Genomic DNA, 27932 nt, shown 5'->3' on the forward strand with positions numbered 1-27932 from the left:
GGCGGAAGGAAGTGGTGGGGACGGGCCGGGGCGGAAGTAGGAGGGAAGAGGTGGAGGAGGAGGTCACGTGGGAAGGCGGGGCGGGCGGCGCGCGGGCTGCCGGGAGCGCGGCGGCGGGGCGGGCACGCGATCGGCGGCCGCCGCTGCCTCAGGTGAGGGAGCGGCGGGCGGGAAGGGAATGGGGCGCCTCAGCCCGCACCTCTCGCTACGGAGGGTGCCGGGAAGCGGGGGGATGCGGCTCCCCAGCCCCATCACTCGCCGTCTCGGCTTGTGACGGGGGAGTGCTGCCTCGCTGCAGCGTCTCTGAGCCGCTACAGCGGGAGGTCTCAGTGGCGATCTGGGGTGAGGCGGGAGCGGCGCCTCCCTCGGAGAGTGCACGCAGAACGGGATCGGGATGCGACTCGGTTGGATGTGGCGGCTATGGGCGGCAGAGTGGCTGCGGTGTAACTTACCGAGCCGCGGATAACACAACGGGGAAGGGCAGGCTCGTCGTCCGGTAGATGCTCTGTTTGGCTTGTTAATCTTTTCAGCTTCTTGCGACAGGATAAGGGCGATGGATTGAAACCGAAAGAGGGAGATTTAGACTAGAGAGAAGGAAGAATATTTTTTCCGCCGGGTCTGTGGGGCACTGGGATGGTTGCCCAGAGAAGCTGTAGATGCTCCATCCCTGGAACCGTTCCAGGTCAGGCTGGATGGGGTTTGGGACTTCCTAGTCTACTGGAGGGTGTCGTGGCAAGGATCTGGAACTGGATGATCTTTAAGGTCCTTCCGAATAGAATAGAATAGAATAGAATAGAATAGAATAGAATAGAATAGACCAAACCAATTTGGAAAAGACCTTTGAGATCGTCGAGTCCAACCTATCGCCCCTCACCCTCTAATCAACTAAACCATGGCACTAAGTGCCCATCCAGTCTCTTCCAACCCAAGCCACTCCACGATTCAATTGCACTTCACTTTCAATAATCCAATGGCTCCGGCTTCTCTAGCTTTGTGTTCTCATGCCTCGCAACCTTTGGCATCTGCTGCCATAGCAACTACTGCGTTTTTGAGCAGCCAGCCCCATCCTTTGCAGGCACGCCTTCTGTGCCAGGGCACCGAGCGATGCTGGCTTACAACAGCAGCAAAACCCTGAGAGGAGGGAAACGAGCCTGCCGAAATCAGAACAAATAGCCTGTGAAGCTTTCTGCTCGCACAAAGGAGGATTGCCTTCTCCTCGGGCTGCACGTCCAAAGCTGCAGCAGCACAAACGGGGATTGCCAGTTGTTCCTATTAAAGCCTAATCCTTGGCGTTAGTTACCATGTTGCAGTAGCTTGTTCCAGCTGCAGAAACAAATTTCAAACTACCTTAAACTGTTGCAAATGATCTTAGACACCATTAAAACACCATTCTGCTGTTCAGAAGTTGTATGTGAGAGGGGACTTCACCTAGTCAGAAAAGAACTTGAAATATTTTACTAAGGGTAACAAAGCTGGGGAGGGGTTTGGAGCACAAGCCCTATGAAGAGAGGCTGAGGGAGCTGGGGTTGTTTAGCCTGGAGAAGAGGAGGCTCAGGGGAGACCTTCTTGCTGCCTACAACTACCTGAAGGGAGGTTGTAGCCAGGTGGGGGTTGGTCTCTTCTCCCAGGCAACCAGCAGCAGAACAAGAGGACACAGTCTCAAGCTGCACCGGGGGAGGTTTAGGCTGGATGTTAGGAAGAAGTTCTTCCCAGCAAGAGAGATTGGCCATTGGAATGTGCTGCCCAGGGAGGTGGTGGAGTCACCATCACTGGAGGTGTTTAGGAAGAGACTTGGTGGGGTGCTTGGTGCCATGGTTTAGTTGACTAGATGGTGTTGGGTGATAGGTTGGACTCGATGATCTTGCAGGTCTCTTTCAACCTGGTTTATTTTATTCTATGCTATGCTATGCTATTCTATTCCTCTCGATCAGCTAAGAAACAGCACTCATTACAACTTAATTCCTTGTGCACAAGCAACTCTCCTGCTTGCTGTACTGAATGGAGCTTACTAAACTTACTTGGAAGGCCATGTTACTCTGGGTAATTTTCTATTCTCTTTCTTAATTGAAGGTAAAAACTGCAATGAGTAAACGCAAGGCGAAGGAGAGCAGTGGCGCCAGCGCAGAATGCATTTCACAGGTTAGTAATATCTACTAGCTGGCTTTCAGTAATTAAACTTTTCCATCCTGCAGGGTTTAACTAGACCAGTTCCAAAGTCATGTAGAGGAACTTGATGCAGTCTTGGGCTGTAAATGTTTGGGGGTGGTTTTTTTTTAGTACGTTCTGTATTTATTTTATCTTCTCACCAGATGTTTTCCTGCTTACAATGACCTACTTTTTGGAGCCTTAGTAAAAATAGTAAAAGGATGGTCTTGCACTTTTACAGCCATTTGTGGCAACAGATTTGCATGCATCTATTTTTGTCTAACAGACTTTTTCCTCTTCCCCTTTGAAGGGTGAATCAGAACCTAGGTGACTGTGTTTTAACAGCCCAGGTGAGGCAGGACAGCAGCTGCCAAAGCAGTGCTCAGATGTATTTTAGGTTTTTTACTCTTGTTTGCTCAAAATGGCTACCTAGAAATTGTGATGCATCTTGTGGTAAATTCCCTCTAGTTAGTTTCTTACACTTTAATACATTTCCTTCATTTAGCTGCAAAATCCCCTTAGAGAAGGGAAAGCTTTTCACTTGTGGACAGACAATGCTGTTCGTTATCAGAGAACAAAGCTGGAGGTCAAATCAGTAAGAATTTAGTAGAAGGAAAAATAAGTGGGGAAAATGAAACAGACAAGTACAGCTCACACTGAAAACAATGATTCCTTTCATAGAGTGGAACTGGCAGCAAAATAGATTAGCTGCTCTTCTAGCCATTATTTGAATTGGCTGAGCAGATCTTCACAGAGGTGCATCCACAGGTATCTATATTTAAACCAAACCCACTGAGAACTGATGGTGATGATTCCATTATAAATTAGCCAAACATTAAAAGACATCTTCAAGGCACTAACAGGCTGTTAGCAATGCACCTCAGAACAGTGTCTGATCAGCCCAAACAGGCATGACCCAGTAACTGCTACCCAAGGTGAGAGGAACCACAAAACCTTTGTGGTACAATATTGCCTCACTATAGGCTTACCTGGGATGCAGCACTGATTTTTCCCATGATTTCTTAAGGATCCAGGTGAAAGTTGAAAGGATTTTAGTTAAGAGGTTGGCTGTGTCTATCTCATATCTCAGGCTAAACTCCAGCAGTTGCTCTATAGCTTAGTGACCCCTCTCCAGCAGAGACTGGGATAGGGAAAAGGAGAGGAGACCTGTGGAGTGAAAACTGATTTAATAAATTGGCCAAACTGATAGCAAAGCCTATGTAAAGTTATACCATGGAGACACAGCAGTCCTTGAGAGCAGGAAGAGGAGCTCAAGCAGAAGAAACCACTCTCCTCAGCAAACTTCCCCCTTTATACTGTGGCATTTGTGGGTTGGGATTCACCTGTATCCAACTCCAATGAGCTATCCTGGCTGACTTCAAGCTGCTAATGACCTGCAGCCCATGGAGGTCTATGCTTCTGTCTTGGCAAAACCAAGACAGAGGTACAACTGAAGAATGCAGAGAAAAACCATGTGGGGAGATGAGCCAACTCAGATTAAGAGAATGATCTGAATTACAGAATTAACCAGGTTGGAAAAGACCTTCAGGATCATTGAGTCCAATCTATCACCCAACACCATCTAATCAACTAAACCATGGCACCAAGTGCCTCAGCCAGTCTCTTTGTAAACACCTCCAGGGATGGTGACTCCAACACCTCCCTGGGCAGCACATTCCAGTGGCCAGTCTCTCTTGCTGGGAAGAATTTCTTCCTCACCTTGAGCCTAAACCTCCCCTGGCACAGCTTGAGACTGTGAGCTCTTGTTCTGTCACAGGTTGTCTGGGAGAAGAGACCAACCCCCTCCTGGCTTTTAAGGGTGTCAGGGAGTGATAAGACTTGGAGGGGAATGGATTCAAGCTAGAGGAGGAGAAATTTAGATTAGAGACTAGGAAGAAATTCTTCCCCATGAGGGTGGTGAGCCACTGGAACAGGTTGCCCAGGGAGGTGGTGGAAGCCTCAGCCCTGGAGGTTTTGAAGGCCAGGCTGGATGTGGCTCTGGGCAACCTGATCTAGTGCAAAGAGTCCCTGCCCATGGCACAGTGGTTGGAACTAGATGATCCTTGAGGTGCCTTCCAACCCTGACACTTTGGTGATTCTAAACATTCTGTCCATTGCAACTTCATTTGTACTTGGAAGACCCAATCTGATGGCATATGTGTTACAGTGCTTATGTGTTACACAGTGCTTGCTACTCCCAGAAAGGAACCTCTTTTCCTGGTGCTGCATTATGGCTGTGTTCTGGTGCTCAAAGCACCGCTCATTCTTTCTGTCCTCTTGTCATATCCCTAGGTGCAAAAAATCCTGCGTGAGAGATTCCGTTGTCATTATGCTACTGGAAAGCTCTTTGGGATTGAGCATCAATACAGGTGGGTGAGGAGACTCAAACTGTAAGCAATTTCTACTTCCAGCACAGTAGAAAATCAGGCACAATTAGAATTGTCTGCTGTTTCCTTTTCTCAGTTACACAGCTTGAAACAACTCTCAGCTCAAAGCTTCCCACAATCATTGGTCTCAGATGTTAAGGGGTTTTATACAGCTGCTGCTTGCTGTTTTGTCAGGCTTTTGAGTTCTGGATTTCTTTCTCTTAGTTCCAATCTGTAGATCCCAGAGCAGGGTTTTCTGATCCTGAATGATACTTTCAGTGCATATTCTAAGTCTGTGTTCAATGACCTGATGAAGCCAAAATGCAGTTCTCTTACTGTGCGTCTTTGTTTCTCCCTCAGATTTTCTCCTGTGTATTTGGGGCTGTGTTAAAAGGAAGCCTGAAACCTTGGCTGACAGCAGCATGTTTCCTGTAGCAGAGATTAATGTTTAAAAGCTGCTTTTTGGGGTCATGCAGCTGCAGAAGTTAGAGTTAGGAAGGAGGGACCTACTGTGACAATAGGTTCTATTATTAGTCCTTTTAAAGCCGAGGGTCAAATTCTTCATGTAACAAACATCTATCCAATGAAGTTGTGTTAAACAATCCAGTATTCCAGGAGTGAGTTTGTGCAGGTTGAATCACCTGATGTGAGCTTTTAGGAAGGAAAACAGCATTGCTGTTATGAATAAAATGTAGTGTGATACACAGGCAAAGCTCACGTAGCCATGCTTATTGCTGCTGCTGGGGGAAAATGTGTTTCCATGACCTTAGTGTGCCACAAACCAAGCCTCTCTTCTTCAGGCTGGAAGTCTGGAAAACACTTTAGACTGTCTGCTGCTTAATCTGCCACTCTTGGTGAACTATACAGGAGAGAAAACATGATTAACTTCCTCTCCACCCTTTTCCCCCTCCCTCCCTTCTCCCCACCTCTTCCCCTCCCCTCCTTTTCCCCCCCTCTCCTCCCCTTTTCTCCCCTACACCCCCTCCTCTCTTTTCCCCCCTCCCTCCCCTTCCCTCTTCTCCCCCCTTTCCCCCACCCCTTCCTCTCTTGGCTATAGTTAGCTCTCAAATAGTGAACAAAACCATAGCTACAGCTGTTCCACGATGACTGTCACTGCTTAAGCAGCAACTGCATGATGTCAATACTCCAAAAGGCAAAAAAGGCAGCAAATTAAATTTATGCCTTCTAAAGCAATTGGGAATTTGGAGTGTCAGTAGTTTCTATAAGGACTTTAAATGGGATAGCAGGTGGCAAGTCTACCTGAAGATAATTCACAGTTGTTTGTTCTTTTAGCTGGCAACAGAATAGGACCTTGGAAGTTCAGGGTTGCTATGCACAGGCTTTGGATGCCTAAACTTTAGCATATAATCAGTTTGGGCAAGATTCTCTGACTGAACAGATTTCACTAGGTAATGACCTTTACCTGGTGTCCAGGTGTTCTTTGCCTCTTCTTTTGCCAAGTTGCCTTTTCCATGAGCTGCAGCAGAGTAATACAAAGCAACTATCTGGACGAGGGGATTGAGTCCATCATCAGTAAATTTGCAGATGACACCAAGCTGGAGGCAGGTGTGGATCTGTTAGAGGGTAGAGAGGCTCTGCAGAGGGACCTGGACAGATGGGCAGAGTCCAAGGGCATGAGATTGAACACATCCAAGTGCAGGGTTCTACACATTGGCCACAACAACCCCATGCAGAGCTACAGGCTGGGGTCAGAGTGGCTGGAGAGCAGCCAGGCAGAGAGGGACCTGGGGGTACTGGTTGATAGTAGGCTGAACAGGAGCCAGCAGTGTGGCCAGGTGGCCAAGAAGGCCAATGGCATCCTAGCCTGGATCAGGAACAGTGTGGCCAGCAGGAGCAGGGAGGTCATTCTGCCCTGTGCTCAGCACTGGTTAGGCCGCACCTTGAGTCCTGTGTCCAGTTCTGGGCTCCTCAGTTTAGGAAGGATGTTGAGATGCTGGAAGGTGTCCAGAAAAGGGCAACAAAGTTGGGGAAGGGTCTGGAGCACAGCCCTGTGAGGAGAGGCTGAGGGAGCTGGGGTTGCTCAGCTTGGAGAAGAGGAGGCTCAGAGGAGACCTTGCTCTCTACAACTACCTGAAGGGAGGTTGTAGCCAGGTGGGAGTTGGTTTCTTCTCCCAGGCAACCAGCACCAGGACAAGAGGACACAGTCTGAAGCTGCACCAGGGGAAGTTTAGGCTGGAGGTGAGGAGAAAGTTCTTCCCAGCAAGAGAGATTGACCATTGGAATGTGCTGCCCAGGGAGGTGGTGGAGTCCCCATCACTGGAGGTGTTCAAGAGGAGACTGGCTGAGGCTCTTGGTGCCATTAGATGGTGTTGGATGATCGGTTGGACTCGATGATCTCGAAGGCCTTTTCCAACCTGGTTAATTCTATTCTATTTTTCCCCCCCTCTTCAGAAACACTTACTGAAGTCTGTTTGTGCACAGTGGGGAGCTGTGGAACTTGATAAATTAGCGACACTCCAAAGTTCTGCATGTTCTGGTATTTTAAAGCATTTTAAGAGATCTGAGCACTCAGCTTTTCGTCCTTCGTTGTGCTTTGCTCGCCCTGAGTGTTGGCTCTGAGAGCAAGTTGAAGCGTGGCGAATTCTCTCTTATGTTCTTAAGATTCTTTGAATTTTCCATAGCTTCAGTGAGTGGTGTCTGAAGTTGTTAACCTCTTGCTGTTGTCAACACAGAAACCTGCTGGAACTGCTGAAACGAACTACAATCCACGGCGAAAGTAATTCTGTCCTCATTATTGGACCCCGAGGCTCAGGAAAGACTGCGGTATAAACATCTATTAAAAGTTTATGCAAGGGCAAATTAAGCATCAGGGACAGAAAGAGCCTCCCTGAAGCCCCAGCAGCTTTTACAGCAGGATTTCCCTCCCTCCCTCCCTGCTTTTAAAGAGGGAGTTGTAATTGTTTGCATATAATTTTCAAAGCCTTCTCTGAGTTGTGTGTGATTCTGCCTCTCCTGGTGATTCTGCCCTCCATGCTGGTGAGACCTCACCTATGGTGCTGTGTCCGGTGCTGCAGTTCTCAGCACAAGGACATAGACATCTGGAATAGCTCCAGAGGAAGCCACAACAACGATCCAAGGGTTGCAAGCCCTCTGCTGTGAGGACAGGCAGAGAGAGTTAAGGTGGTTCAGCCTGGAGAATAGAAGGCTCCAGGGAGACCTTCTGGTGGCCTTTCAGGGCTTGAAGAGGTTGCTAAGAAAGCTGGGGACAGGGTTTTTATTGGGGCCTGTTGTGACAGGACAAGAGGTGATGGTTTGAACTGAAAGAGGGAGATTTAGGTGAGCTACAAGGAAGAAATGTTTTCCCCTGAGGGTGGACCCTGTCCCAGGTTGCCCAGAGAGGTGGGAGATGCTCCATCCCTGGAACCGTTGCAGGTCAGGCTGCTTGGGGCTCTGAACAACCTGCTCTAGTTGCAGATGTCCCTGCTGACTGCAGAGGGGTTGATCTAGATGATGAACTTGAATTTGTCATTCAGTGATCTGCCTACATCATAGATTCTTCCTCCTTTAAGCACTTCTCCTGTTACCATTCCCTAATGGTTCTTGCCACAGGGGAGTTATCTTTGCAATTAGAGCCATGTTTTGCTTACTCTTTACAAGCTACCTTTCCATTGCTTTTGGGCCTCCACTGGGAAGATGACTGAAAAAGACCTAAAAGGAGTAGACAAAGGGTTAAATTTCTACATAGCTGTTTATGTGGAGAATGTACCTTAATCCTGTTTTAAAGCTGTGACAGAACACATTTAATGGTTGGACTTCATGATCTCAAAGGTCTTTTCCAACCAAAATGATTCTTTGATTCTATATCATTACCTAAATGGTAGGAGGTAGAATATTGTGTGGTAGTTGCAGTTTACAAGTGTAGCCTTTGTATTTTAAAGGCTTTTCAGCTGAGGCATGTCAAGGGATGACATTAACCCCAGTGTTTCATTTTCTAGTTATTATGCACAGACTTAAGGGGGTTTTATGTTCCTGTGAATATAACATGTGATAAATAGGTCAGCTGCAAAAAGTATTTAAGATGGAAAAGATACTCAGAAATGACTTCAGGATTCTTCTCAAGTGCCCAAGCAAGAAGCCTTCCAGCTTTCAGGTACAGGTGAATAGAAGTAACAATGAATAGATGGTAAACCTACCCATGCTGGAGCTGACTCGAGTCAGGTGCCAGTGTGTTGATAGCTCTCTTGATTTCCATTTCAAAACCAGTCTCTGTTGTTACCTTCTGTCACTCGTGGTGCTTCACAAGAAGGGTAAGTGCTAGAATGCTATGGAGTGGTGCTGAGGAAGGGGTTGAGAAACCAGTGGCAAATAAGGATTACTCCACCTAGGAACTTCATGCTAATTTAAACCCACTGTCCCTTGTGCTATCACTGCAGGCCTTTGTAAACAGTCCCACTCCAGCTTTCTTGTAGGCTCCGTTCAGGTACTGGAAGGCTGCTCCTTGGAGTTGTCTCTTCTCCAGGCTGAACAGCCTCAGCTCCCTCAACCTGTCCTCGCAGCAGAGGTGTTCCAACCCTCTCATCATCTTTGTGGCTCTCCTCTGGACCCTGTCAAGTCCATGTTCTTCTTGTTTTGAGGGCACCAGAGCTGGATGCAGCACAGCAGGTGAGGTCTCACCAGAGTGAAGGGGCAGAATCACCTCTCTTGGTGCTGGCCATGCTGCTTTTGGTGCAACCTAGGATGCGACTGCCCTTCTGGGCCAGAACGTGAACAGGCCAATTCTCCACTCCTTAAGTTGATCTAACTTAGCAAAAAAAACCCCAAACAACCAAAAATCCAAACACCCCCTTCCCCCACCTCCCCCAACCCCACCCCACAATAAACCCCCCCAGAATCTCAAACCAAACAAACCCCAAACCGCCCTACATGTTTCATTACAAGTTCCCTACAACTGTTACCAAGCACAGATTCTTGATGGACTGTAACTTTGGGACCCTTGAGTTTTAGGAGCAGTAGTAGCTGTAATTCTGTGCACTTTTATTTTGTCTCCTGCTTCCTAAATTAACAACAACAAAAATAGAACTAACATGGTTAAAGCCAAGAGTTTTCTTCTCCAGCATTTAATGAAGCAGTGAAATCAAACACTGTGCTCACTCAAGAGACAAATTTTCTTAGCAGCTCAAACTCTTCAAGCTTCTTTTAAAGGCAGATACCCTAGATACTACCTCACAAGTAAGTGAGTGAAGTACTGGAGTTATTTCTCTACTTCTTTCCCTTCTTATTCATCAGAATGATCAAAGAAAACTGCTACAGTCATGTTGGGGAATGCACAGTTAGCAGTGTAGGGGTTTTAGTCTTGAAAGCACCCCAAACCCAATGTTGCCTGATGAAGCTGCATGTACAAACTGCATGTACTGTTACCTCTTTCATAGCCATTTATAGACTTTTCTTACTCTTAATACATTCAGCTTATAAAGCAATTACTTTTTTTTCCCCCCTCCTAGTTATTAAACCATGCCTTGAAAGACCTCAAGGAAATGAAACAAGTCCAAGAGAACCTGTTGGAAGTTCATCTGAATGGCAAGTAAACCAGCAGTGCTCAAATGCTAGGGTCACATTTTTAGTTGCTGTGTATCACTTGCACTGAAGGAAAAGTTTGGTTGCAACAGTTGCAACCCAGCCTTGATTGCAGACACCTTGGTCCCTGAGCTCCAACTTCCCTCCTTTCCTTTGTGTCTCTCCGTATAAAAAGAGCTTTTGTGCTTCTAATGACATCAGAATGGTGAAAATCAGTGCTGTTATGAATGAATGGTTTGAGGTAATTCATTACCTATGGAAAATTCCTGACTCAAATTAATCTTTGAAAAGGCTGGAAATGGAGAGAAGCTTCTGGATTGGTTTCCAGTGGCTCTAGGCACAGCTTCTAGGAGTGAAAGAGAACTGCCTCTTCTTCATGAACAATCATTTTCTTCCAGGGCTCCTGCAGACTAATGATAAAATTGCCCTGAAGGAGATCACCAGACAGTTGCAGCTGGAAAATGTGGTGGGGGATAAAGTTTTTGTAAGTACCAACTTTATTACACTCCTTCCTTATCTCCCTCAAAAATCCTTGCCTAGGAAACTAGCTTGAGAGAAGGCAGCTCCCTGAGACTGAAAGGGCTTTGAGAGTTTGCTAGCAAAACTGTGAGGGGCTGGCTTAGTCTTCTCAAAGCTTTCTCCTTTAAAGTATTGAATAATTGATGGTGCTAATGAACTGTGTCAGCATTTCCCTGGGAGGACCCTGGTTTACAGACACCCCCAGCTTGTGTTCTGCACAAGTGCTGAACCTGAGCTTTTCCTGGTTGAGCAGTATTAATAATGCATCCTGAGACTCCTGTAAAAGACATCATCTCTACCTTACAGAAGGGGGAGGATGGGAAGGCTCCCTTGACATTTACTTCGAGCCTCTAAATTGTAGAGTCAGAGTCATTTAGGTTGGAAAAGACCTTTAAGATCATAGAGTCCAACCATTAACCCAGCACTGCCAGGTCACCACTACACCATGTCCCTCAGCACCACATCTCTGCAGCTATTCAGTCCTTCCAGGGAGGATGGGGACTCCACCACTGCCCTGGGCAGCCTCCTGCAGTGAAGAATAACCCTTTCAGTGAAGAAATTGTTCCTCATGCCCAGCCTAAACCTTCCCTGGCACAAGCTGAGGCTGTGTCCTCTTGTCCCATCATTTGGATACAGAGTCTAACCCCACCTTGCTACCTTCAAAACAAACATTAAGCATTCCAAGGAGACTTTATTTGGACTGTTTTGGAAACATCAGCTTTAACATTTCAAGACAAAGTTAACCAGCCAAAAAGCTGTCTTTGAGTAGTTCCTAAGAAGATCCATCCAGGCCTCCTAGAGCTCTCACCTGCCATAGAGTTTCTCCTGAACTATGTGTTTCTATTGACCTTTCCCCAAAGATGCTAAACTCATTTTCATTAGTAATCAAGTCAATAACAAAGAGCATCACTGCAGTGCTTCAGATGAAATTATGCTCACCTGAGCATGAAATAAGTTTGGCTTCTTACCTGTTATTTGTGAGCATTCTCAGGAGGCCACCTCCTGCTGTGGTGAAAGGTCCTGCTGAGCATCATCTCCTTTGCTCCCAGGCAGGGCCTTGGGAATTGGCAGAGTTCACATAGTTGTGAGCCACCTGTGATACTGATCCAAGAAAGGTGAAACCTTCATGGATGGGGTTTATTTTCATCAGTTGCATCTGGAAAGCTGCAGAAATGAGCTGTTGCTACTTCAGTGGAGAGAAACCAGAGGACTAGGTTGGGGGCAGTGTGGAAAACAAGATGAAGTTTAGAGTGCAGTTACTGGGCTTTATTTGTCTATCTTCTGGAAACCCTTCCTGCTTAAGCTGTGCTTTGGTTTCCTTACTTAGCCCAAATGATTTTGGACACAGAGAATGGAAAACCTTTTCTGGTGGTGAGCTACAATTCCCCCAAATCCAGCTGCAGTAATACAAGGAAACAGCAAGCATTTAGTTTCAGTCTGGCTGCCTGAATGAGTTGTCCTTTTCACCAGACAACTACACCAACCTTTCAAAGCCCATAGTATTGCTACCAAAAGTGCTGGAGGCAAACCTGGATATGCTTATTTCCCCTGTAGTTATCCCTAGTAAGTTATTGTGGAGCACTGCCTCAAACTCTCAGCCATCTTCATTGCTTTAGTTGCACACAGGCATGGAAAAAAGTGATTTTCAGCAGTATGTCCATCCTTCTCTCCATAGAAGCTTCTCCCTTCTTAGCTTCCACAATTTGCTTTCACAGAGTAAATTGAATTTTCTGCCTTGCTTGAGGTCTTCAGTTGTGCTTACTTCCCACCTCACAACTTGAGTGCTTCAGGGAATGCAATGGAAGAAGGATGGTCACAGGAGTCAGTTGTTTTCTGCCAGGTTGCCCAGCAAGGTGGTAGATGCCCCTGCTGTGACAGAACAAGGAGTGGTGGTTTATCTACTAAGAAGGAAATTCAAACTAGAAAGAAACAAGGAAATTTTTAATGCTGAGGGTCTTCAGACTCTGTCCCAGGTTGCCCAGAGAGGTGAAAGATGCCCCATCCCATGGAACCATCACAGGTCAGTTTGTTTGTGGCTCTGAGCAACCTGCTGTAGTTGGGGATGTCCCTCCTGACTGCAGGGGGGGGGTGGACTGGATGACCTTTACAGGCCCCTTCCCACCCAAACCATTTGCTAATTCTATGAATGTTTGATGCTTGCATCTATGTAATAAGGTTGCAAATGAAACTGCACACTGATCATTCCCAGTGGATCACTTGAGCTGGCAGGTTTGGCAGGTGTGGAGATGGAGGAGGAGTGGTGCAAAGTTATTTAAGGAAAGACAGGGCTCCTTGGAGTGCAGGCATTCTTCTCAGCCATTCTTGCTTGGCTTTTTTTTTTCCCCTGAGGCAATTTGGGGTTTTCAGACTGGGAAAAAAAGTGGGTTTGAAAGCAGGAGTCTAGGAGGAGATGGCCTTCATTACACACCTGAGCTGGATGGACTTACATCCTTCTGAAAAGTCATTGAAAAGTTGTTGGGAGGCTTCTTTTTTCTCTCCTGTCTAGGGCAGTTTTGCTGAAAATCTTGCATTCCTTCTTGAAGCTTTAAGGAAAGGTAAGCACATGGAGCCTCTGCTCTGAAACCCTGCCTGTGTCCTTGTCCTGGGGCTGAAAACTCAGCATGGCTGTGAGTCAGTGGCCAGGCAGAGAGGGACCTGGGGGTGCTGGTTGATGGTAGGCTGAACATGAGCCTGCAGTGTGCCCAGGCAGCCAAGAGGGCCAATGGCATCCTGGCCTGCATCAGGAACAGTGTGGCCAGCAGGAGCAGGGAGGTCATTCTGCCCCTGTACACTGCACTGGTTAGGCCACACCTCGAGTCCTGTGTCCAGTTCTGGGCCCCTCAGGTTAGGAAGGATTTTGACCTGCTGGAAGGTGTCCAGAGAAGGGCAACAAAGTTGGTGAGGGGTTTGGCACACAAGCCCTGTGAGGAGAGGCTGAGGGAGCTGGGGTTGCTTAGCCTGGAGAAGAGGAGACTCAGGGGAGACCTTCTTGCTGTCTACAACTACCTGAAGGGAGGTTGTAGACAGGCAGAGGTTGGTCTCTTCTCCCAGGCAAGCAGCACCAGAACAAGAGAACACAGTCTCCAGCTGTGCCAGGGGATGTTTAGGCTGGAGGTTAGGAAGAAGTTCTATACAGAGAGAGTGATTGCCCATTGGAATGGGCTGCCCAGGGAGGTGGTGGAGTCACCATCACTGGAGGTGTTCAGGAGGAGACTTGATGGGGTGCTTGGTGCCATGGGTTAGTTGTTTAGGTGGTGTTGGATGATAGGTTGGACACGATGATCTTGAAGGTCTCTTCCAACCTGGCCCGGCCCATTCCGTTCCATTCCATTCCATTCCATTCCATTCCATTCCATTCCATTCCATTCCATTCCATTCCATTCCATTCCATTCCATTCCTCATCTACTTGTACAAGTGCTGTGGAGAAATCTACCCCAAGAACCCCAGAGTGCTGGTATGGGGGGTGTTGGGAGGGACCTCTGAAGGTGATCCAGTCTAACCCCTGTGCTAAAGCAGGGCCACACACACCATGATCACCAAGTCCAGGCAGATTTGGAATCTCTCCAGGGAAAGAGACTGCACAGCCTATCTGGGCAGCCTGCCCCAAGGCTCCAGCACCCTCACACCAAAGAAGTTTCTCCTCATCTGAAGGAGGAACCTTCTGGGTTCCAGTTTATGCCTGTTGCCCCTTGTCCTGTTACTGGGCACCACTGATAAGAGTCTGGCCCAACCTCTTTCCCTTCACCCTGTAGCTATTGATCAACAGGGAGAAGAATGTGTCATGGCTACAAAAAACATTGATCAAAATACACAATAATAATACATCAAACTAACCAAAATGTGCCTTCCATAACTGATGCTGTAAAGCCTGGCAGGTGCTGGTCAGCTGTGAGGAAGAGATTTGTATCCAGCTACAAGCCATTGAAAATGCTGGGGTTGTGAGTAAGCATTGGCCATAGAAAGCTGCCTGCCTCTGCAACCAGAAATGAAGCTTGGCAGAGTTCTACACAAGCTTACCCATTTCAATATTGACTGTTGTAGCAGTGCTTGTGGAATCACAGAATCATTTTGGAGCTGGAGAAGACCTTTAAAATCATAGAGTCCAACCATTAACCCAGCGCTGCCAGGTCACCACTAAGCCAGGTCCCTACATGGCTTTGAAAGCCCTCTGGGGATGGGGACTCCACCACTGCCCTGGGCAGCCTGTTCCAGGCCCTGACAACCATGTGGGGAAGAAATTGCTCTTAATGTCCAAGCTAAAGCTTCCCTGGTGCATCTTGAGGCCATTTTCTCTTGTCCTGTAACTTGTTCCTTGGGAGAAGAAAATGACCTCACCCTGGCTCCACCCTCCTTTCAGGGAGCTATAGGGAGCCAGAAGGTCTCCCCTCAGCCTCCTCTTCTCCAGGCTGAACAAGTCCAGTTCCCTCAGCTGCTCCTCACAAGTCTTATGACCCTTCACCAGCTTTGTTGCCCTTCTCTGGACACAATCCATCCAGCACCTCATTGTCCTTCTTGGAGTGAGGGGCCCTCTGAGCTGCCTTAGAGGCAAGCTAAAACAAATCTGTGACCAGTGAAAAGGGGAACATGGGAGGGCTTGGAAGGCTGAGGGTGATGTTCCCACCCTAACCTGTAAATCTGCCACCTCAGGAGATCGAGCCAGCAGCTGTCCTGTCCTGTTTGTGCTGGATGAGTTTGACCTCTTTGTCCATCACAAGAACCAGACACTGCTCTACAACCTCTTTGATGTGTCCCAGTCAGCACAGACTCCAGTCACAGTGGTTGGACTCACGTGTAGGCAGGTAAGGAGCTGTTCTCTCAAAGTCTTCAGCTGATTGAAAGACTTTGTTCTTGCTTGGGGCATTCTTTTCTTCTCCTGGAACCTTACTTAATCTACTGAGAGCCTTTTCTGAGTTAACTGCTCTTCTCACTTCTCAACTGGGAGAGGAACTGAGAGGACCAAAAATCTGCAGAGACTTCAATTTTACTGCTAGGAGGAGCAAGAAGACCCTACCTGGAGTGCTCTGTCCAGGTCTGCTTCCCCCAGCACAAGAAGGACATGGAACTGTTGGAGTGAGTCCAGAAGAGGCCACAAAAGTTGATCAGAGGGCTGGAGAATCTCCTCTCTGGGGACAGGCTGAGAGAGGTGGGGCTGTTCAGCCTGGAGAAGAGAAGGCTCCAGAGTGACCTGAGAGCAGCCTTCCAGTACCTGTAGGGGGCTACAGGAGAGCTGGGGAGGGACTTTTTACAGGGGCTTGCAGTGGCAGGAGAAGAGGGGAACAGGCTGAAGCTGGAAGAAGTGATTTAGACTAGAGATTGGGCAAGAAAGTCTTTAGAGTGAGGGTGGTGAGGTGCTGGACCAGGTTGCCCAGGGAGGTTATAGATGCTCCTTGCCTGGAAGTGTTGAAGGCCAGGTTGGATGAGGTTTGGGGTTGTTTGGGGCATTATTGGGTTTTTTTAGTGCAACTCAAACCACCAAGATGTGACAAACCCTTACAATTCAAAAAGACTCACCCAACATTCCTACCATCTAGGAGTGTCATCATTTTGTCCCAGAGATTGTTCTGTCCCATGAAACTGGGACAAGTTGCTCTAAGTGGATGAATCCCACAGCATGTTCTGGGCTCTCAGAGCAGTAAGCTTCTATCATCTTCCACAACTTGATGGCAGGCTTGCTCAGTTCTGTGTGACGAGCCCAGAAGGTAAATAATTGGCCTGGAAGGTTTTGGGGCTGTCTCTTTCTTTTTTAAGCTGGATTCTTCCAGTCTCATGATGCCCTTGAACTGACAGCTGCCAACCTGTGGAGCAGCACAGGTTGAAGTCACTGAAGTCTTGACATCATCTGTGGAGCTGCTCTGCTGGGTTTCCTAGCAACTCAGTGATGCAGCTGGGGAGGAATGGCTCCTCCTCAGGCTTTGCAAGGCACATCCCTTAGAATCCCTAGCAAAGGGCTGGTTAGGACATTTTAAGCCTGAGTAGTTAGTAATTCTCTTCCTTACACACAGTTTCCTTTGTTTCCTCGTGCTGCTTTCACTGCAGCAAAGAACACACCCAACACATCTGCTTTTTAAACTACTGCTCTGACTTCTTCTTTGGGCTTTTTTTTTGTCCCCCAAGGATATCCTGGAGCTCTTGGAGAAGAGAGTGAAATCAAGGTTCTCCCACAGACAGATCTATTTGCTGAATTCCTTTGATTTCAAACAATACCTGAAGATATTCAAGGAGCAGCTTTCTCTCCCTGCTCCATTTCCTGATGACTCCTTTGCACACAAATGGAATAACCACATTCAGGTATGTAAAGCTGTTCAGACTTGGCTTTGTTGGTTTGCTTTATTTTGGGGGGGGTGGTGGAAGTGGAAATCCTTTCCCTAAGAGGAGTGCTGCCTGTTGCTGCTTGAGTTAGGTGTGGAATAAATTGTGATGGAAGAGCTCTTTGCTTCCTGAAGCCTGGGCATAAAATTGGAAGCCTGTAAGAACTGGAAGTGTCCCAAAGGTGACCCAAAAAGGTTAGAGATGAACAATCGTGTGGTCGAGCCTGAGCTGAGCTCTTCCTTAAAGTGAGCTGACTTCTGTCTTCAGGTAGGCATCAAATGGTTTGCTGAGGTGATTAAAACATCCCTTATTTATTATTTTTCTGCCCCCCCAGAGTCTAGCAGAGGATAAAATTGTGCAGGATGTGCTGCAGAACCTTTTTCACCACACTAAAGATCTGCGCTCGCTTCACTTGCTGCTGGTAGGTGTTTGGATGTGGCTATAACATCTCCTAGACTCCAGGTAGCCTTAAACACTTCTGGGTTGCACTGCTTTTCAAGCCAGTTGCCAGAGCTTTACTTTGAGGCATCTTTTTGTTCATCAGGCTCTTCACAGCACTGGTTTCTTACAGGCTTGATTTCATGTGTTGGTGTAGCTCCCATTTCTGTAGCAGCTCTGTTGTGAGGATTGTAAGAAGGACACAGAGCTGCTGGAGTGAGACCAGAGGAGGGCCACAAAGATGATCCAAGGGCTGGAGCACCTCTGCTGTGAGGATAGGCTGAGGGAGCTGGGGGTGTTCAGCCTGGAGGAAAGAAGACTCCAGGGGAATCTTAGAGCTGCCTTCCAGTAGCTGAAGGGATCCTACAGGAAGGCTGCAGAGGGACTTTGCATGAGGGTGTCTAGAGACAGGACAAGGGGGAATGGTTTGAAGCTGAGGGAGAGTAGGGTTAGACTGGATCTGAGGAAGGAGCTCTTCAGTCCAAGGGTGGTGAGACTCTGGAACAGGCTGCCCAGGGAGGCTGTGGATGCCTCCTCCCTGGGGATGGTCAAGGCCAGGTTGGATGAGGCCTTGAGCAGCAGTCTAGTTGAGAGCTGTCCCTGCCCATGGCAGAGCAGTTAGAGTAGCTGATGTCTGAGGCCCCTCCTAGCCTGTGCCATTCCATCACTCTGATCTCTCACTGTACTAAACCAGCTTCACTTCATCAATGTCTTCTTCAAAGATCTAGACAGTTTGTACCACTTTGTTTGCTATGGCCTCTTGCTGTATTCATACACTCTCCACTTGCTCCTCCTCCTCACCCTCTTGGGGTTTGGCTGTCTTCCTGGCCTGTGTCTGGAGCTACTCTTAAGTAACTCCCAGGGTAGCTTTGTGCCCTTCTGACAGAGGTTGCATTTGGAATAACTGCCACTCAGAGCTAAAAAAGTGTACTGTTGCCATCCCTCTTTCCACTCCTTCCTAAACTGCTGCTCTTCCTCAGTTCTCCTGGGCTCAGACTCTTGCATTTCTGGACTGGGTGAGCATTCCCATATCCCTCCACTCTTGTTACTCACCCAGAGAGAATGCTTGTGTTTTCTTTTATCAGTTCTAATTTCTTCTGCAGAGTATGAGAGGGAAAAAAATCACTTCCTGAACTGTATGATTAGGCACCACTTTGTTTTCCAGAACTGTTGGAGCAGTCCAGGTAGCCCAGATGCTGCCCTGAATTCATCCATTACTGTGACACTAGTCCAGGAAATGTGATCATAAGCTTTTGAATCCAGCTGGAAGCTTGAGGCTACTAATCCCTAGAAAGAGGGAGCTGGAAGTTAATTCTGATCAGCCAAATGATCACATTGTCTGGCAGGGAGGGCCTGAGGAAGCTTTCAGAGCATTACTTGGTAGCTTCAACCTTTCCCAGTTCTCTCAGGGAGGGGAAAGGAAGGAAGTCATCCTCACTGGGTGGGGAAAAATGAGACTGCTGCCTCCTTGTTAAGTCTGAGAGAAGAGTTCTGTGCTCAGTGAGTAGGAGGTAATGCTGATGGTGAACTTCCTTCTCTCACAACAAATGAGCCAAAGCTTAGCACGTGCTCAGGCTCTCCTGCTGGGACTCTTTTCATCTGCCTTTTTACCAAGAGTCAGTGTGAACACTCATTACAGAAGTTAAGTAACACTTATTGAACCATCTCAAAATAGCTGTGTGCTTGTGGCAGTGTGAAAGCCCACTGAATGTGCCAGCTTATCCTCTGCCACTATTCTGATGGGAGCCCTCTGCTCCCTGGTGGGCTGTTCCTAGACTCCAGTGCTGACAGCTTTTCCCACCACCGGGTCTTCAGCCACTCTGGAAAGTAGATCACAGCCTTCCTGCCCTAATTCTGAAACACTTCTTTGTTTGGAAGCCCTCTGTTTGCCTGAGTTTGTTACAAGACTGCAGATTACTTCTAGTTTAAGGGCACCCAGTGCTGTCTGGGTGGCCTGAATGAATGCCAGAAAAGAGCTGATGGCCATCTGACTAGCCTCTCCAGGAGCTTCAAGGGGAGCCAGAGCTGAGGCTGAAGCTCTTAATGGTTGTCTGCAGCAAGTTCTGATTTTCTCACAGAATCCCAGCATGGTGAGGGTTGGGAGGGACCTCTGGAGATCACCCAGTCCAACCCCCTGCTAAAGCAGGGCACCCACAGCAGCTTGCCCAGCAGCACAATGGCCAGCTGGCTTTGGAATGCCTCCAGAGAAGGAGACTCCACAACCCCTCTGAGCAGCCTGCTCCAGGCCTCCAGCACCCTCACACCAAAGAAGTTCCTCCAGGTAGAACCTCCTGGGTTCCAGTTTGTGCCCATTGCTCCTTGTCCTGCCCCTGGGCACCACTGACAAGAGTCTGGCCCCAGCCTCTTGCCCCCCATGAGCCCTGTAGCTCTTGCTGAGCATTGCTCAGATCCTCTCTCAGGCTGCTCTTCAAGCCCCAGGGCTCTCAGCCTTTCCTCCTCAGAGATGCTCCAGGCCCCTCAGCATCTTCAGAGCTTCTGTTGGACTCTGTCCAGCAGTTCCCTGTCTCTCTTAAACTGGGGAGCCCAGAACTGGACCCAGGACTCCAGATGTGGCCTCACTAGGTCACAGGAGAGGAGGAGGAGGACTTCTCTTGACCTGCTGCTCCCAATCTTCTGAATGTGTTCCCCAGGAGACTGTTTGCCTTCTTGGCCATGAGGGCACAGTGCTGGCTTATGCTGAACTTCCTGTCCACCAGCACTCCCAGGCCCTTCTCCACAGAGCTGCTTTCCAGAAGGTCAACCTCTCACCTCTACTGACTGTACCCAAAAACCTTAACTCATTCCTTACCTTTGGAAGTCTGAACAATCCTGTAGCCTTTGGACATCTAAGGGGAGAAGGAAGCCTGGAGAAGCCTGGTGGGAGCTAGCACTGCATGTTCTCAGTGAGAGACCTTGGTGAAAACAAGCAGGCATGAACAGTTTCTCATCACACAGACCTGCAGAAGTAGGAGGTGATCACCAAAACCCTTCTTACTTTCCTCAGCTGATGCACATTGAAGTACAAAGTGTTTAGAAGGCTGACACTTACAGCCCTGGAGAGCAAGCAAGTGGTGTGCCTGCTGCTGTGTGCCAGTCAACAGCTTCAGAAGCCAGCTCACCCTGTGCTTCATTAACTGACACTGCTGCCAGACTCACTCTGGGGGACAAGCAGTTGCAGATTGTTGCCAGCCAGGCTCTGAAGGTGCTCTGTGTGCTGAGTGGTGCCTCTCCTGGTGCCAGGGCTGTGCTGCAGCCCTGTGCACACAGGCCCTTTGCACTAGCTGCAAGTCATTCTTGCAGCAGCCACTGAAAGGTACTAAGCCAGTGACACCAATACCAAGTTAGGGAGCGGCTGCCTCCTAGTCAGGAGGCTTTGAAGTCTGGGAGAGCCTTGCTGGCCACATGTGGCTGCAGCTACCAGCTCTTTCCAAGGGTTTCAGTGTGAGCCTGCTGTGTGTGTGCAGGGTTTGCTCCTTCATGTTTCCAGGGGGCAATGCCTTGTTCTGAGTGCCAATCTCCAAGTTCAAAAAGCGCCTGCTACTGAGTGCTGACATCAAAAACCATCTCCTGCTTTCTTCCCAGATGCTGGCTGTGTGTAAGGTCACTGTGCACCACCCACTTGTCACTCCAGCAGACCTCCAGGAGGCAAGCAAGCACTACAGAGCCGACTCAAAAGCAAACATTGTACATGGTAAAGCTTGCCTCTTCCCCACTGAGTGTTTCCCAGGAGAATGGAAGCTGGCAGGCTCCTCCCTGAAACCCTCCTGCTGTAGCATCACAGGATTGGTGGGCTTGGAAGAGCCCTCTTAGACCATTGAGTCCAGCATCAATCCAACACCACCATGGCCATGAAACCACATCCCACGGTGCCAGGGCCACAGGTTTCTTCAACAGCTCCAGGAGTGGTGCCTCCACCACCTCCCTGGGCACCCTGTGCCAGTGCCTGAGCACTCCTGCAGCAAAGAGATTGTTCCTCATCTCCAACCTACACCTCCTCTGCTGCAATTCCAGGCCATTTCCTCTCATTCCATCACATCCTACTAGGCAGAAGAGCCCAACCCCCACCTGGCTCCCACCTCCTTTCAGGGAGCTGTAGAGAGCAATGAGGTCTCCTTTCAGCCTCCCCTTCTCTGCACTAAGCAACCCCAGCTCCCTCAGCTGCTCCTCCCCAGCCCTGTTCTCCAGGCCCTTCCCCAGCTTTGTTGCCCTTCTCTGGACCCACTCCAGCCCTCAATGTCCCTCTTGAGTGAGGAGCCCCAAACTGAAGGCAGTACTCAAGCTGCAGCCTCACCAGTGCCCAGTGCAGGAACACAATCACTTCCCTACTCCTGCTGGCCACGCCACTGCTGATCCAAGCCAGGCTGCTGGTGGCCTTCTTGGCCACCTGGGCACCCCCTGGCTCATCTTGAACTGCTGTCAACCAGCACCCCCAGGTCCTTCTCTACCAGGGTGTTTCCAGCCACTCTGCCCCAAGCCTGCAGGACCCAGCACTTGGCCTTGTTGAACCTCATCCCCTTGGCCTCAGCCCATGGATCCAGCCCAGGCAGATACCTCTGCAGAGCCTTCCTTCCCTCCAGCAGCTCAACACTGCCACCCAATTTAGCATCATCTGCAGACTTACTGGGGGTCTCTCAATCCCCTCATCCAGATCACTGATGAGGGCATTAAAGAGACCTGGTCCCAGCACTGAGCCCTGGGGGACACCACTGGTGACCAGCCACCAAATGCACTTACCTTTACTCACCACAACTCTGAGCCCAGCCAGCAGGCAGTTTTTAACCCCCAGAAGCAGCCAGCCAGCCAAGCCAGGAGCAGCCTCTGAGAGGTGCTGGACAGGGCTGTGTCCCCTGCTGGCAGGAGCTGTGCAGGGAACACATCCACCTGAGAAGTCTGCTCCCTTGTGGCTACAACACTGCCAAGCCAACCAGACAGGGACCACACAACACTGGAGCTGACTCCTGCTGCAGAGGGATGCAGGCTCACAGACAGCTTGTGTGGCCCTGCAGTGCCAGCCAGGGAAAGCCCCAGCAGCTGGGCTGAAGGAATCAGGCTAGGTGACAAAACCAGCCTGGACAGCACTTCAGTGCTCAGAAATCAGGTGGAGATGGTGTCATGGCCAGGGGGCTGTTGGCTTGGTGGTTGGACTCTGATCTTGGAGGTCTTTTCCCACCAAGACGATTCCATGCTCCACCTGGTGTGAGTGGTGGAGGAAAGGGAGATGCTGACCTCCTCCTGCCAGTGCTGGGAGCTGGAGGACACTGCAGGCACTTTGGCTGGGAGCTGCTGAAATAAACCTTAGGAGAATGGCTCTGGTTTGTGCCTGGGGCTGCAGAAAATGTGAGGCTGTGCTTGAGCTCTCTGCTCTCAGAGCTGCAGCTTGTGCTTACCTGTGTCTGAGGGAGCTGCTGGTGGTGCTGCCCTCACTCCTGTTTGGGTTGTGCTTCACCTGCTCCAGGCTCTCCCCAGCTGGGATGCTCTGAGCACTAGCCTGCAGTGTGCTCTGAGGAGCAGCTGGGGAGCTGTGCAACAGAGGAAATGGAGAAGCCTGGACACAGGCACAGGAGGAGCTGCTGCCCTGCTCAGCACAAGTGAGAGAATGGTTAGGCTGGAAATGACCTTGCAGATCCTCCAGTCCAACCATTAGCACCACAGAGTCCAGCACTAAGCCATGGCCCTCAGCACCACAGCTTTGAAACCCCTCTAGGGGTGGTGATTCCAACCACTTCCCTGGGCAGCCTGCTCCAGGGCTTGACAACCCTGTCAGGGAAGCCCACTGCTTCCTTAGGGCTCCCAGAGCACACAGGGGTTGGTTTGTGATTCCTAAAGCCTCCCTAACACCAGGGAGCTCACTCCCTGTGCCACATCTTTAGCTCTGAAGAGTGAGCAACCTCCTCAGGCTCCTGTCATGACAAGATGTAGTCACAGGGACGTTGCCCTGGTGCTGCTGAAGGTCCTGGGCCACCTTGTGCCATCAGCAGTGATGTTCATGGGACTGAAGTTCCTTTTCTTTGATGGAAGCAGCCCATTTCTTGGCATTCTTGCTTCAAACATCTGGAAAGCAAACCCTCTCTTGGCCAGATGATCCAAAGCTGGGAATGCTTCTCCTGTTGGAGGACAGACAGCACAAATAGGTGAGGCCTGGGAGACCTCCAGCACAGAAAGAGAGAGGAGCACAAACGGTACCTAAGCTGCTGGTGCTTCAGAGGAATATTTATAGAGCTCTTGTCTTTCCCTCTAGGTTTGTCTGTCCTGGAAATCTGCCTAATAATAGCCATGAAACACCTGAATGAGGTTTATGAAGGAGAGCCCTTTAACTTCCAGATGGTTTACAATGGTGAGAGGAGAAATGCCTGAACCTCACAGTCACCAAATCATTTCCTTCCCCCCCCCAAATAACTTTGTTGGTTGTTGTTCTGTTTTCCCCTTCCCCTCTCATTACTGATGCAGAATTCCAGAAGTTCATCCAGAGGAAGGCACACTGCATGAACAACTTTGAGAAGCCAGTTGTCATGAAGGTGAGGCTGAAGGGCAGCTCTTTAATCCCAAGTGATGTACTTGTTGGCTTTGTGGGCATCTTTCCCCTTCGTGCACAGCTCTGAGCAGCCACAGGCAGCCCCAGCACCAAGGCCAAGTGCTTCAGGGCAGGGGGAGCCCTCTGCTCTGGGAGCAGGCACCCAGGGGAGTGGCTCTGGGCAGAGCCTGGAGGAGCTCCAGGCTGGGACAAGCTGGAAATAGTCACAGTGGGAGAGTTTAGAGCCAGGAGGAGCAATGTGGTGGTTTTCATAGTATCAGTCAGGGTTGGAAGGGACCACAAGGATCATCTAGTTCCAACCCCCCTGCCATGAGCAGGGACACCCCACACTAGATCAGGCTGGACAGAGCCTCATCCAGCCTGGGCTTAAACACCTCCAGGGCTGGGGCCACAACCACCTCCCTGGACAACCCATTCCAGGGCTTCACCACTCTCATGGGGAAGAACTTCCTCCTCACCTCCAGCCTGAATCTCCCCACCTCCAGCTTCATTCCATTCCCCCTAGTCCTGTCACTACCTGAGATCCTGAGCAGTCCCTCCCCAGCCTTCTTGTAGCCCCCTTCAGATCCTGGAAGGCCACAATGAGGTCACCTCGGAGCCTTCTCTCCTCCAGACTGACCAGCCCCAACTCCCTCAGCCTGTCCTCACAGGAGAGGTGCACACCAGAGGTGTTTTAGGCTATGCCTTTAAAATTCAGGTGCAGAGAGATTAATCTGTGAGCTTTCAGCCACCACAAGGAATCTCCTTCAGGTGAGCTTAATGACTCAGGACTGGGAGTCAGAGATGGCTTCCAAAGGAGACCTTTGTGTAGGTGTCTTGAGCTTGCTCATTCACTCCTGGTTAGAAGTGAGGTCTCCCAAAATGTAACTTGATCTGTTGGAGAGGGTTCAGAGGTCACCACAAAGACAGCAGGGCTGGAGCACCTCTCCTACAAAGGCAGGCTGAGAGAGCTGGGTCTATTCAGCCTGTAGAAGGGAAGGCTCCAGGGACACCTTAGAGCAGCCTCCCAGTACCTGAGGGGCTACAGGAGAGCCGGGGAGGGGCAAGGGGGAATGCTTAGGAACTGGAGCAGGGTGGGTTTGGACTGGACATTAGGAAGAAATTCTTTCCAGTGGGGGTAGGGAGACACTGAACAGGTTGCCCAGGGAGGCTGTGGACACCTCATCCCTGGAAGTGCTGAAGACCAGGCTGGATGGGGCCTTGAGCAAGCTGCTCTAGTGGGAGGTGTCCCTGCCCATGGCAGGGGGGTGGAATTGAATGACCTTTAAGGTCCCTTCCAACTCAAGCCTTTCTATGATCTTTCCACATCAAAAACCTGCTCCCCTTAATCCAATCCCAGTGGGTCTGACTGGTACCTGGAATGGCTTTGCAGTCCAGCATGGCTGGGTTTGCCTCAGCCAACCACAGGCTGGTGAGCTGTCACTCCTCTGATGTCATTTGGCCAGGCTCTGCCCAGGGAGCTGGGGTTAGGGCACAACCCTGCTGTGGAGCAGCTGCTCACACAGGTGTGATGTTTCCAGCTCACAAAGCTAACCCAAGGCCCAGCAGTGCAGTGGCCAAAGCATCTTCTACCCTTTCAGCTCTTAAGCTGAGCAGCCCTGGGGTTTGATCCAACGTCACTCAGTTGCACCTACGCTGGAAATCCTCCCCTGGTGCTGTGTGCTGGGAATGGGAGATCCCAGATTGTGTCCCTGAACAACAAAGCCATTCCCAGTCAGTGCCACCCACACCAGGTTCCAGACAGTGTGTAAGAGCAAAAGCAAAGTTAAAGCAGAGGTGCCCTGCAGTGTTGGTTGGGATCACACAGCACAGGGTTCTGTCACTCAGAATGAGCACAGCCTGGAACCATCACATCAGAATGGTAGGGAGTGGAAGGGACCTCTGGAGATCATCCACTCCAACCTCCCTGCCAGAGCAGGGTCACCTCAGCCAGGTCCCACAGGAACACACCCAGGCAGCTTTGGAATCTTTCCAGAGGAGACCACAACCTCTCAGGGCAGCCTGCTCCAGGGCTCCAGCACCCTCACCATAGAGAAGTGCCTCCTCATGTTGAGGTGGAACCTCCTGTGTTCCAGCTTGTACCTGTTGCTGGTCCTTGCCCTGTCACTGGGGACCACCAAACAGAGCCTGGCCCCTTCATCCTGACACCCACCCCTCAGATATTTATAGACATTGATCAGATCCCCTCTCAGCCTTCTCTTCTCCAGACTAAAACAGCCCCAGGGCTCTCAGTCTTTCCTCATAGCAAAGATGTTCCAGTTCCTTCATCATCCTCATAGCCTCTGTTGGACTCTCCAGTAGATCTCTGTCTCTCTTGACTTGGGGAGCCCAAAACTGGACACAGTATTCCAGGTGTGGTCTCACCAGGGCAGAGGGGGAGGAGAACCTCCCTAGACCTACTGGACACACTTTGCTTGTTGCACCCCAGGACACCATTGGCTCTCATTGCTGTCCCATAGAGACCTTGCTGTCCACTAGGACTCCAAGGACAAGGGAGGTTATTCTGCCCCTGTACTCAGCACTGGTTAGGCCATACCTTGAGTACTGTGTTCAGTTCTGGGCCTCTCAATTCAAGAGAGATGTTGAGTTGCTGGAAGGTGTCCAGAGAAGGGCAACAAAGCTGGGGAGGGGTCTGGAGCACAGCCCTGTGAGGAGAGGCTGAGGGAGCTGGGGCTCCTTAGCCTGGAGAAGAGGAGGCTCAGGGCAGACCTTCTTGCTCTCTCCAGCTCCCTGAAGGGAGGTTGTAGCCAGGTGGGGGTTGGTCTCTTCTCCCAGGCAACCAGCACCAGAACAAGAGGACACAGTCTCAAGTTGTGCCAGGGGAGGTTCAGGCTGGATGTTAGGAAGTCCTTCACAGAGGGAGAGATTGGCCATTGGGATGTGCTGCCCAGGGAGGAGTTGCTGTCCCTGGAGATCTTCAAGAAGAGCCTGGCTGAGGCACTAAGAGGCACTTAGTGCCGTGGTCTGGTTGATTGGATAGGGCTGGGGATAGGCTGGACTGGATGATCTTGGAGGTCTCTTCCAACCTGGTGGATTCCATGATTCTGAGGTCTTTCTCCATAGAACTGCTCTGCAGCAGGACAGCCTCCAGCCTGTGCTGGTGCCTCCCCAGATGCAGTCCCCTACACCTGTCCTTACTGAACTTCCTGAGGTTCCTCTTGGCCCTGCTTCTCCAGCCTGCCCAGGCCTCCTTGGATAGCAGCACAGCCCTGCTCTTCCTTGCCCTGATTGTTGGTCTCCCTGGCAGGCCTTTGAGCACCTGCTGCAGCTGGAGCTGGTCAAGCCCATCGAGAGGCCGACGCTGCGCGCTCAGAAGGAGTACCTGCTGATGAGGCTGCTGCTGGACAACAACCAGATCATGGATGCTCTGCAGCTCTACCCCAACTGCCCCACAGACATCAAGCAGTGGGCAGCCTCTTCCCTCAGCTGGCTCTGAGCTCTCTGCAGCTTGCAGTGTCCCTTTTGACAGCGCACTGCTGGGGTCTCTGCCAGCTCCAGCAGCTGGGACGTTTGCCCACAGCAGGGGCTGCAGGTAAATGCACCTTGGGAAGAAGCTGGCTGTGGTGATTGACTTTGTTGGCTTTTAAGGACAACTCTACTGCTGTCATCTCCTGGTGGCCATAATGTGACTGAGTGTGACTGATTTCCACCGTGCAGAAGCCAGCTCTGGGGCCCCTCAGCCTTGGCTGGCCACCAGCACTGCACACTCACACCCAGACCCATCCCTACTATGTCTCCTTTGTGTACTTTTTCTTCTCAAAGCTGACTTGACACAGAATTGACTCCATTAAACCTTCCATCACAACCAACTGCAGCTGGTCAGGGCTGTGTTTGTGCTAAGTGCCACTCACCCCTGCCCAGGCTGCTGGGCTGGCTTGCGGTGTGGCTTCACCCCCTGAACCTGTCCCTGTGGAAGGCAGCTCTGGCCAAGGCCTCCCAGAGCTGCTGGGGAGCCTGTGTGGGGTGAGAAACTGGTTTACAGCTGCTGGAGAGAGAGAGATCTGTAGGAAAGGGCTAGAATACCAGAAGTGTGCTTCAGAGAGGCAGCACCAAAGGTGTGCTCCTTCCCAGGCAACAGTTAGCAGGG

At 50.1% G+C, this 27932-nt stretch overlaps 1 protein-coding gene across 1 annotated transcript; it reads left to right on the top strand.

Moving 5' to 3' along the window:
• Positions 1 to 56: 56 nt before the first annotated feature.
• Positions 57 to 27649, top strand: ORC4 (origin recognition complex subunit 4). The gene is made up of 14 exons (XM_054177737.1): positions 57 to 152; positions 2071 to 2139; positions 4438 to 4514; positions 7205 to 7295; positions 9974 to 10049; positions 10445 to 10530; positions 13072 to 13120; positions 15214 to 15365; positions 16681 to 16854; positions 17210 to 17296; positions 20896 to 21004; positions 23552 to 23647; positions 23761 to 23828; positions 27093 to 27649. Exons 2-14 carry the CDS (start codon positions 2083 to 2085, stop codon positions 27279 to 27281), a joined length of 1311 nt encoding a protein of 436 aa, XP_054033712.1. The 5' UTR covers positions 57 to 152; positions 2071 to 2082; the 3' UTR covers positions 27282 to 27649.
• Positions 27650 to 27932: the final 283 nt, after the last annotated feature.

This window comes from Dryobates pubescens, chromosome 2, assembly GCF_014839835.1.
Source record: "Dryobates pubescens isolate bDryPub1 chromosome 2, bDryPub1.pri, whole genome shotgun sequence".
NCBI lineage: Eukaryota > Metazoa > Chordata > Aves > Piciformes > Picidae > Dryobates > Dryobates pubescens.

What these genes read in the sequence shown, in the direction of transcription:
- ORC4 (XM_054177737.1), top strand. Translation starts at nt 2,083, where the DNA reads ATGAGTAAACGCAAGGCGAAGGAGAGCAGTGGCGCCAGCGCAGAATGC. An exon ending in GGGATTGAGCATCAATACAG is followed by an intron (nt 4,515 to 7,204) that starts GTGGGTGAGGAG and finishes TTGTCAACACAG; the next exon opens with AAACCTGCTGGAACTGCTGA. An exon ending in AATGGAATAACCACATTCAG is followed by an intron (nt 16,855 to 17,209) that starts GTATGTAAAGCT and finishes CTGCCCCCCCAG; the next exon opens with AGTCTAGCAGAGGATAAAAT.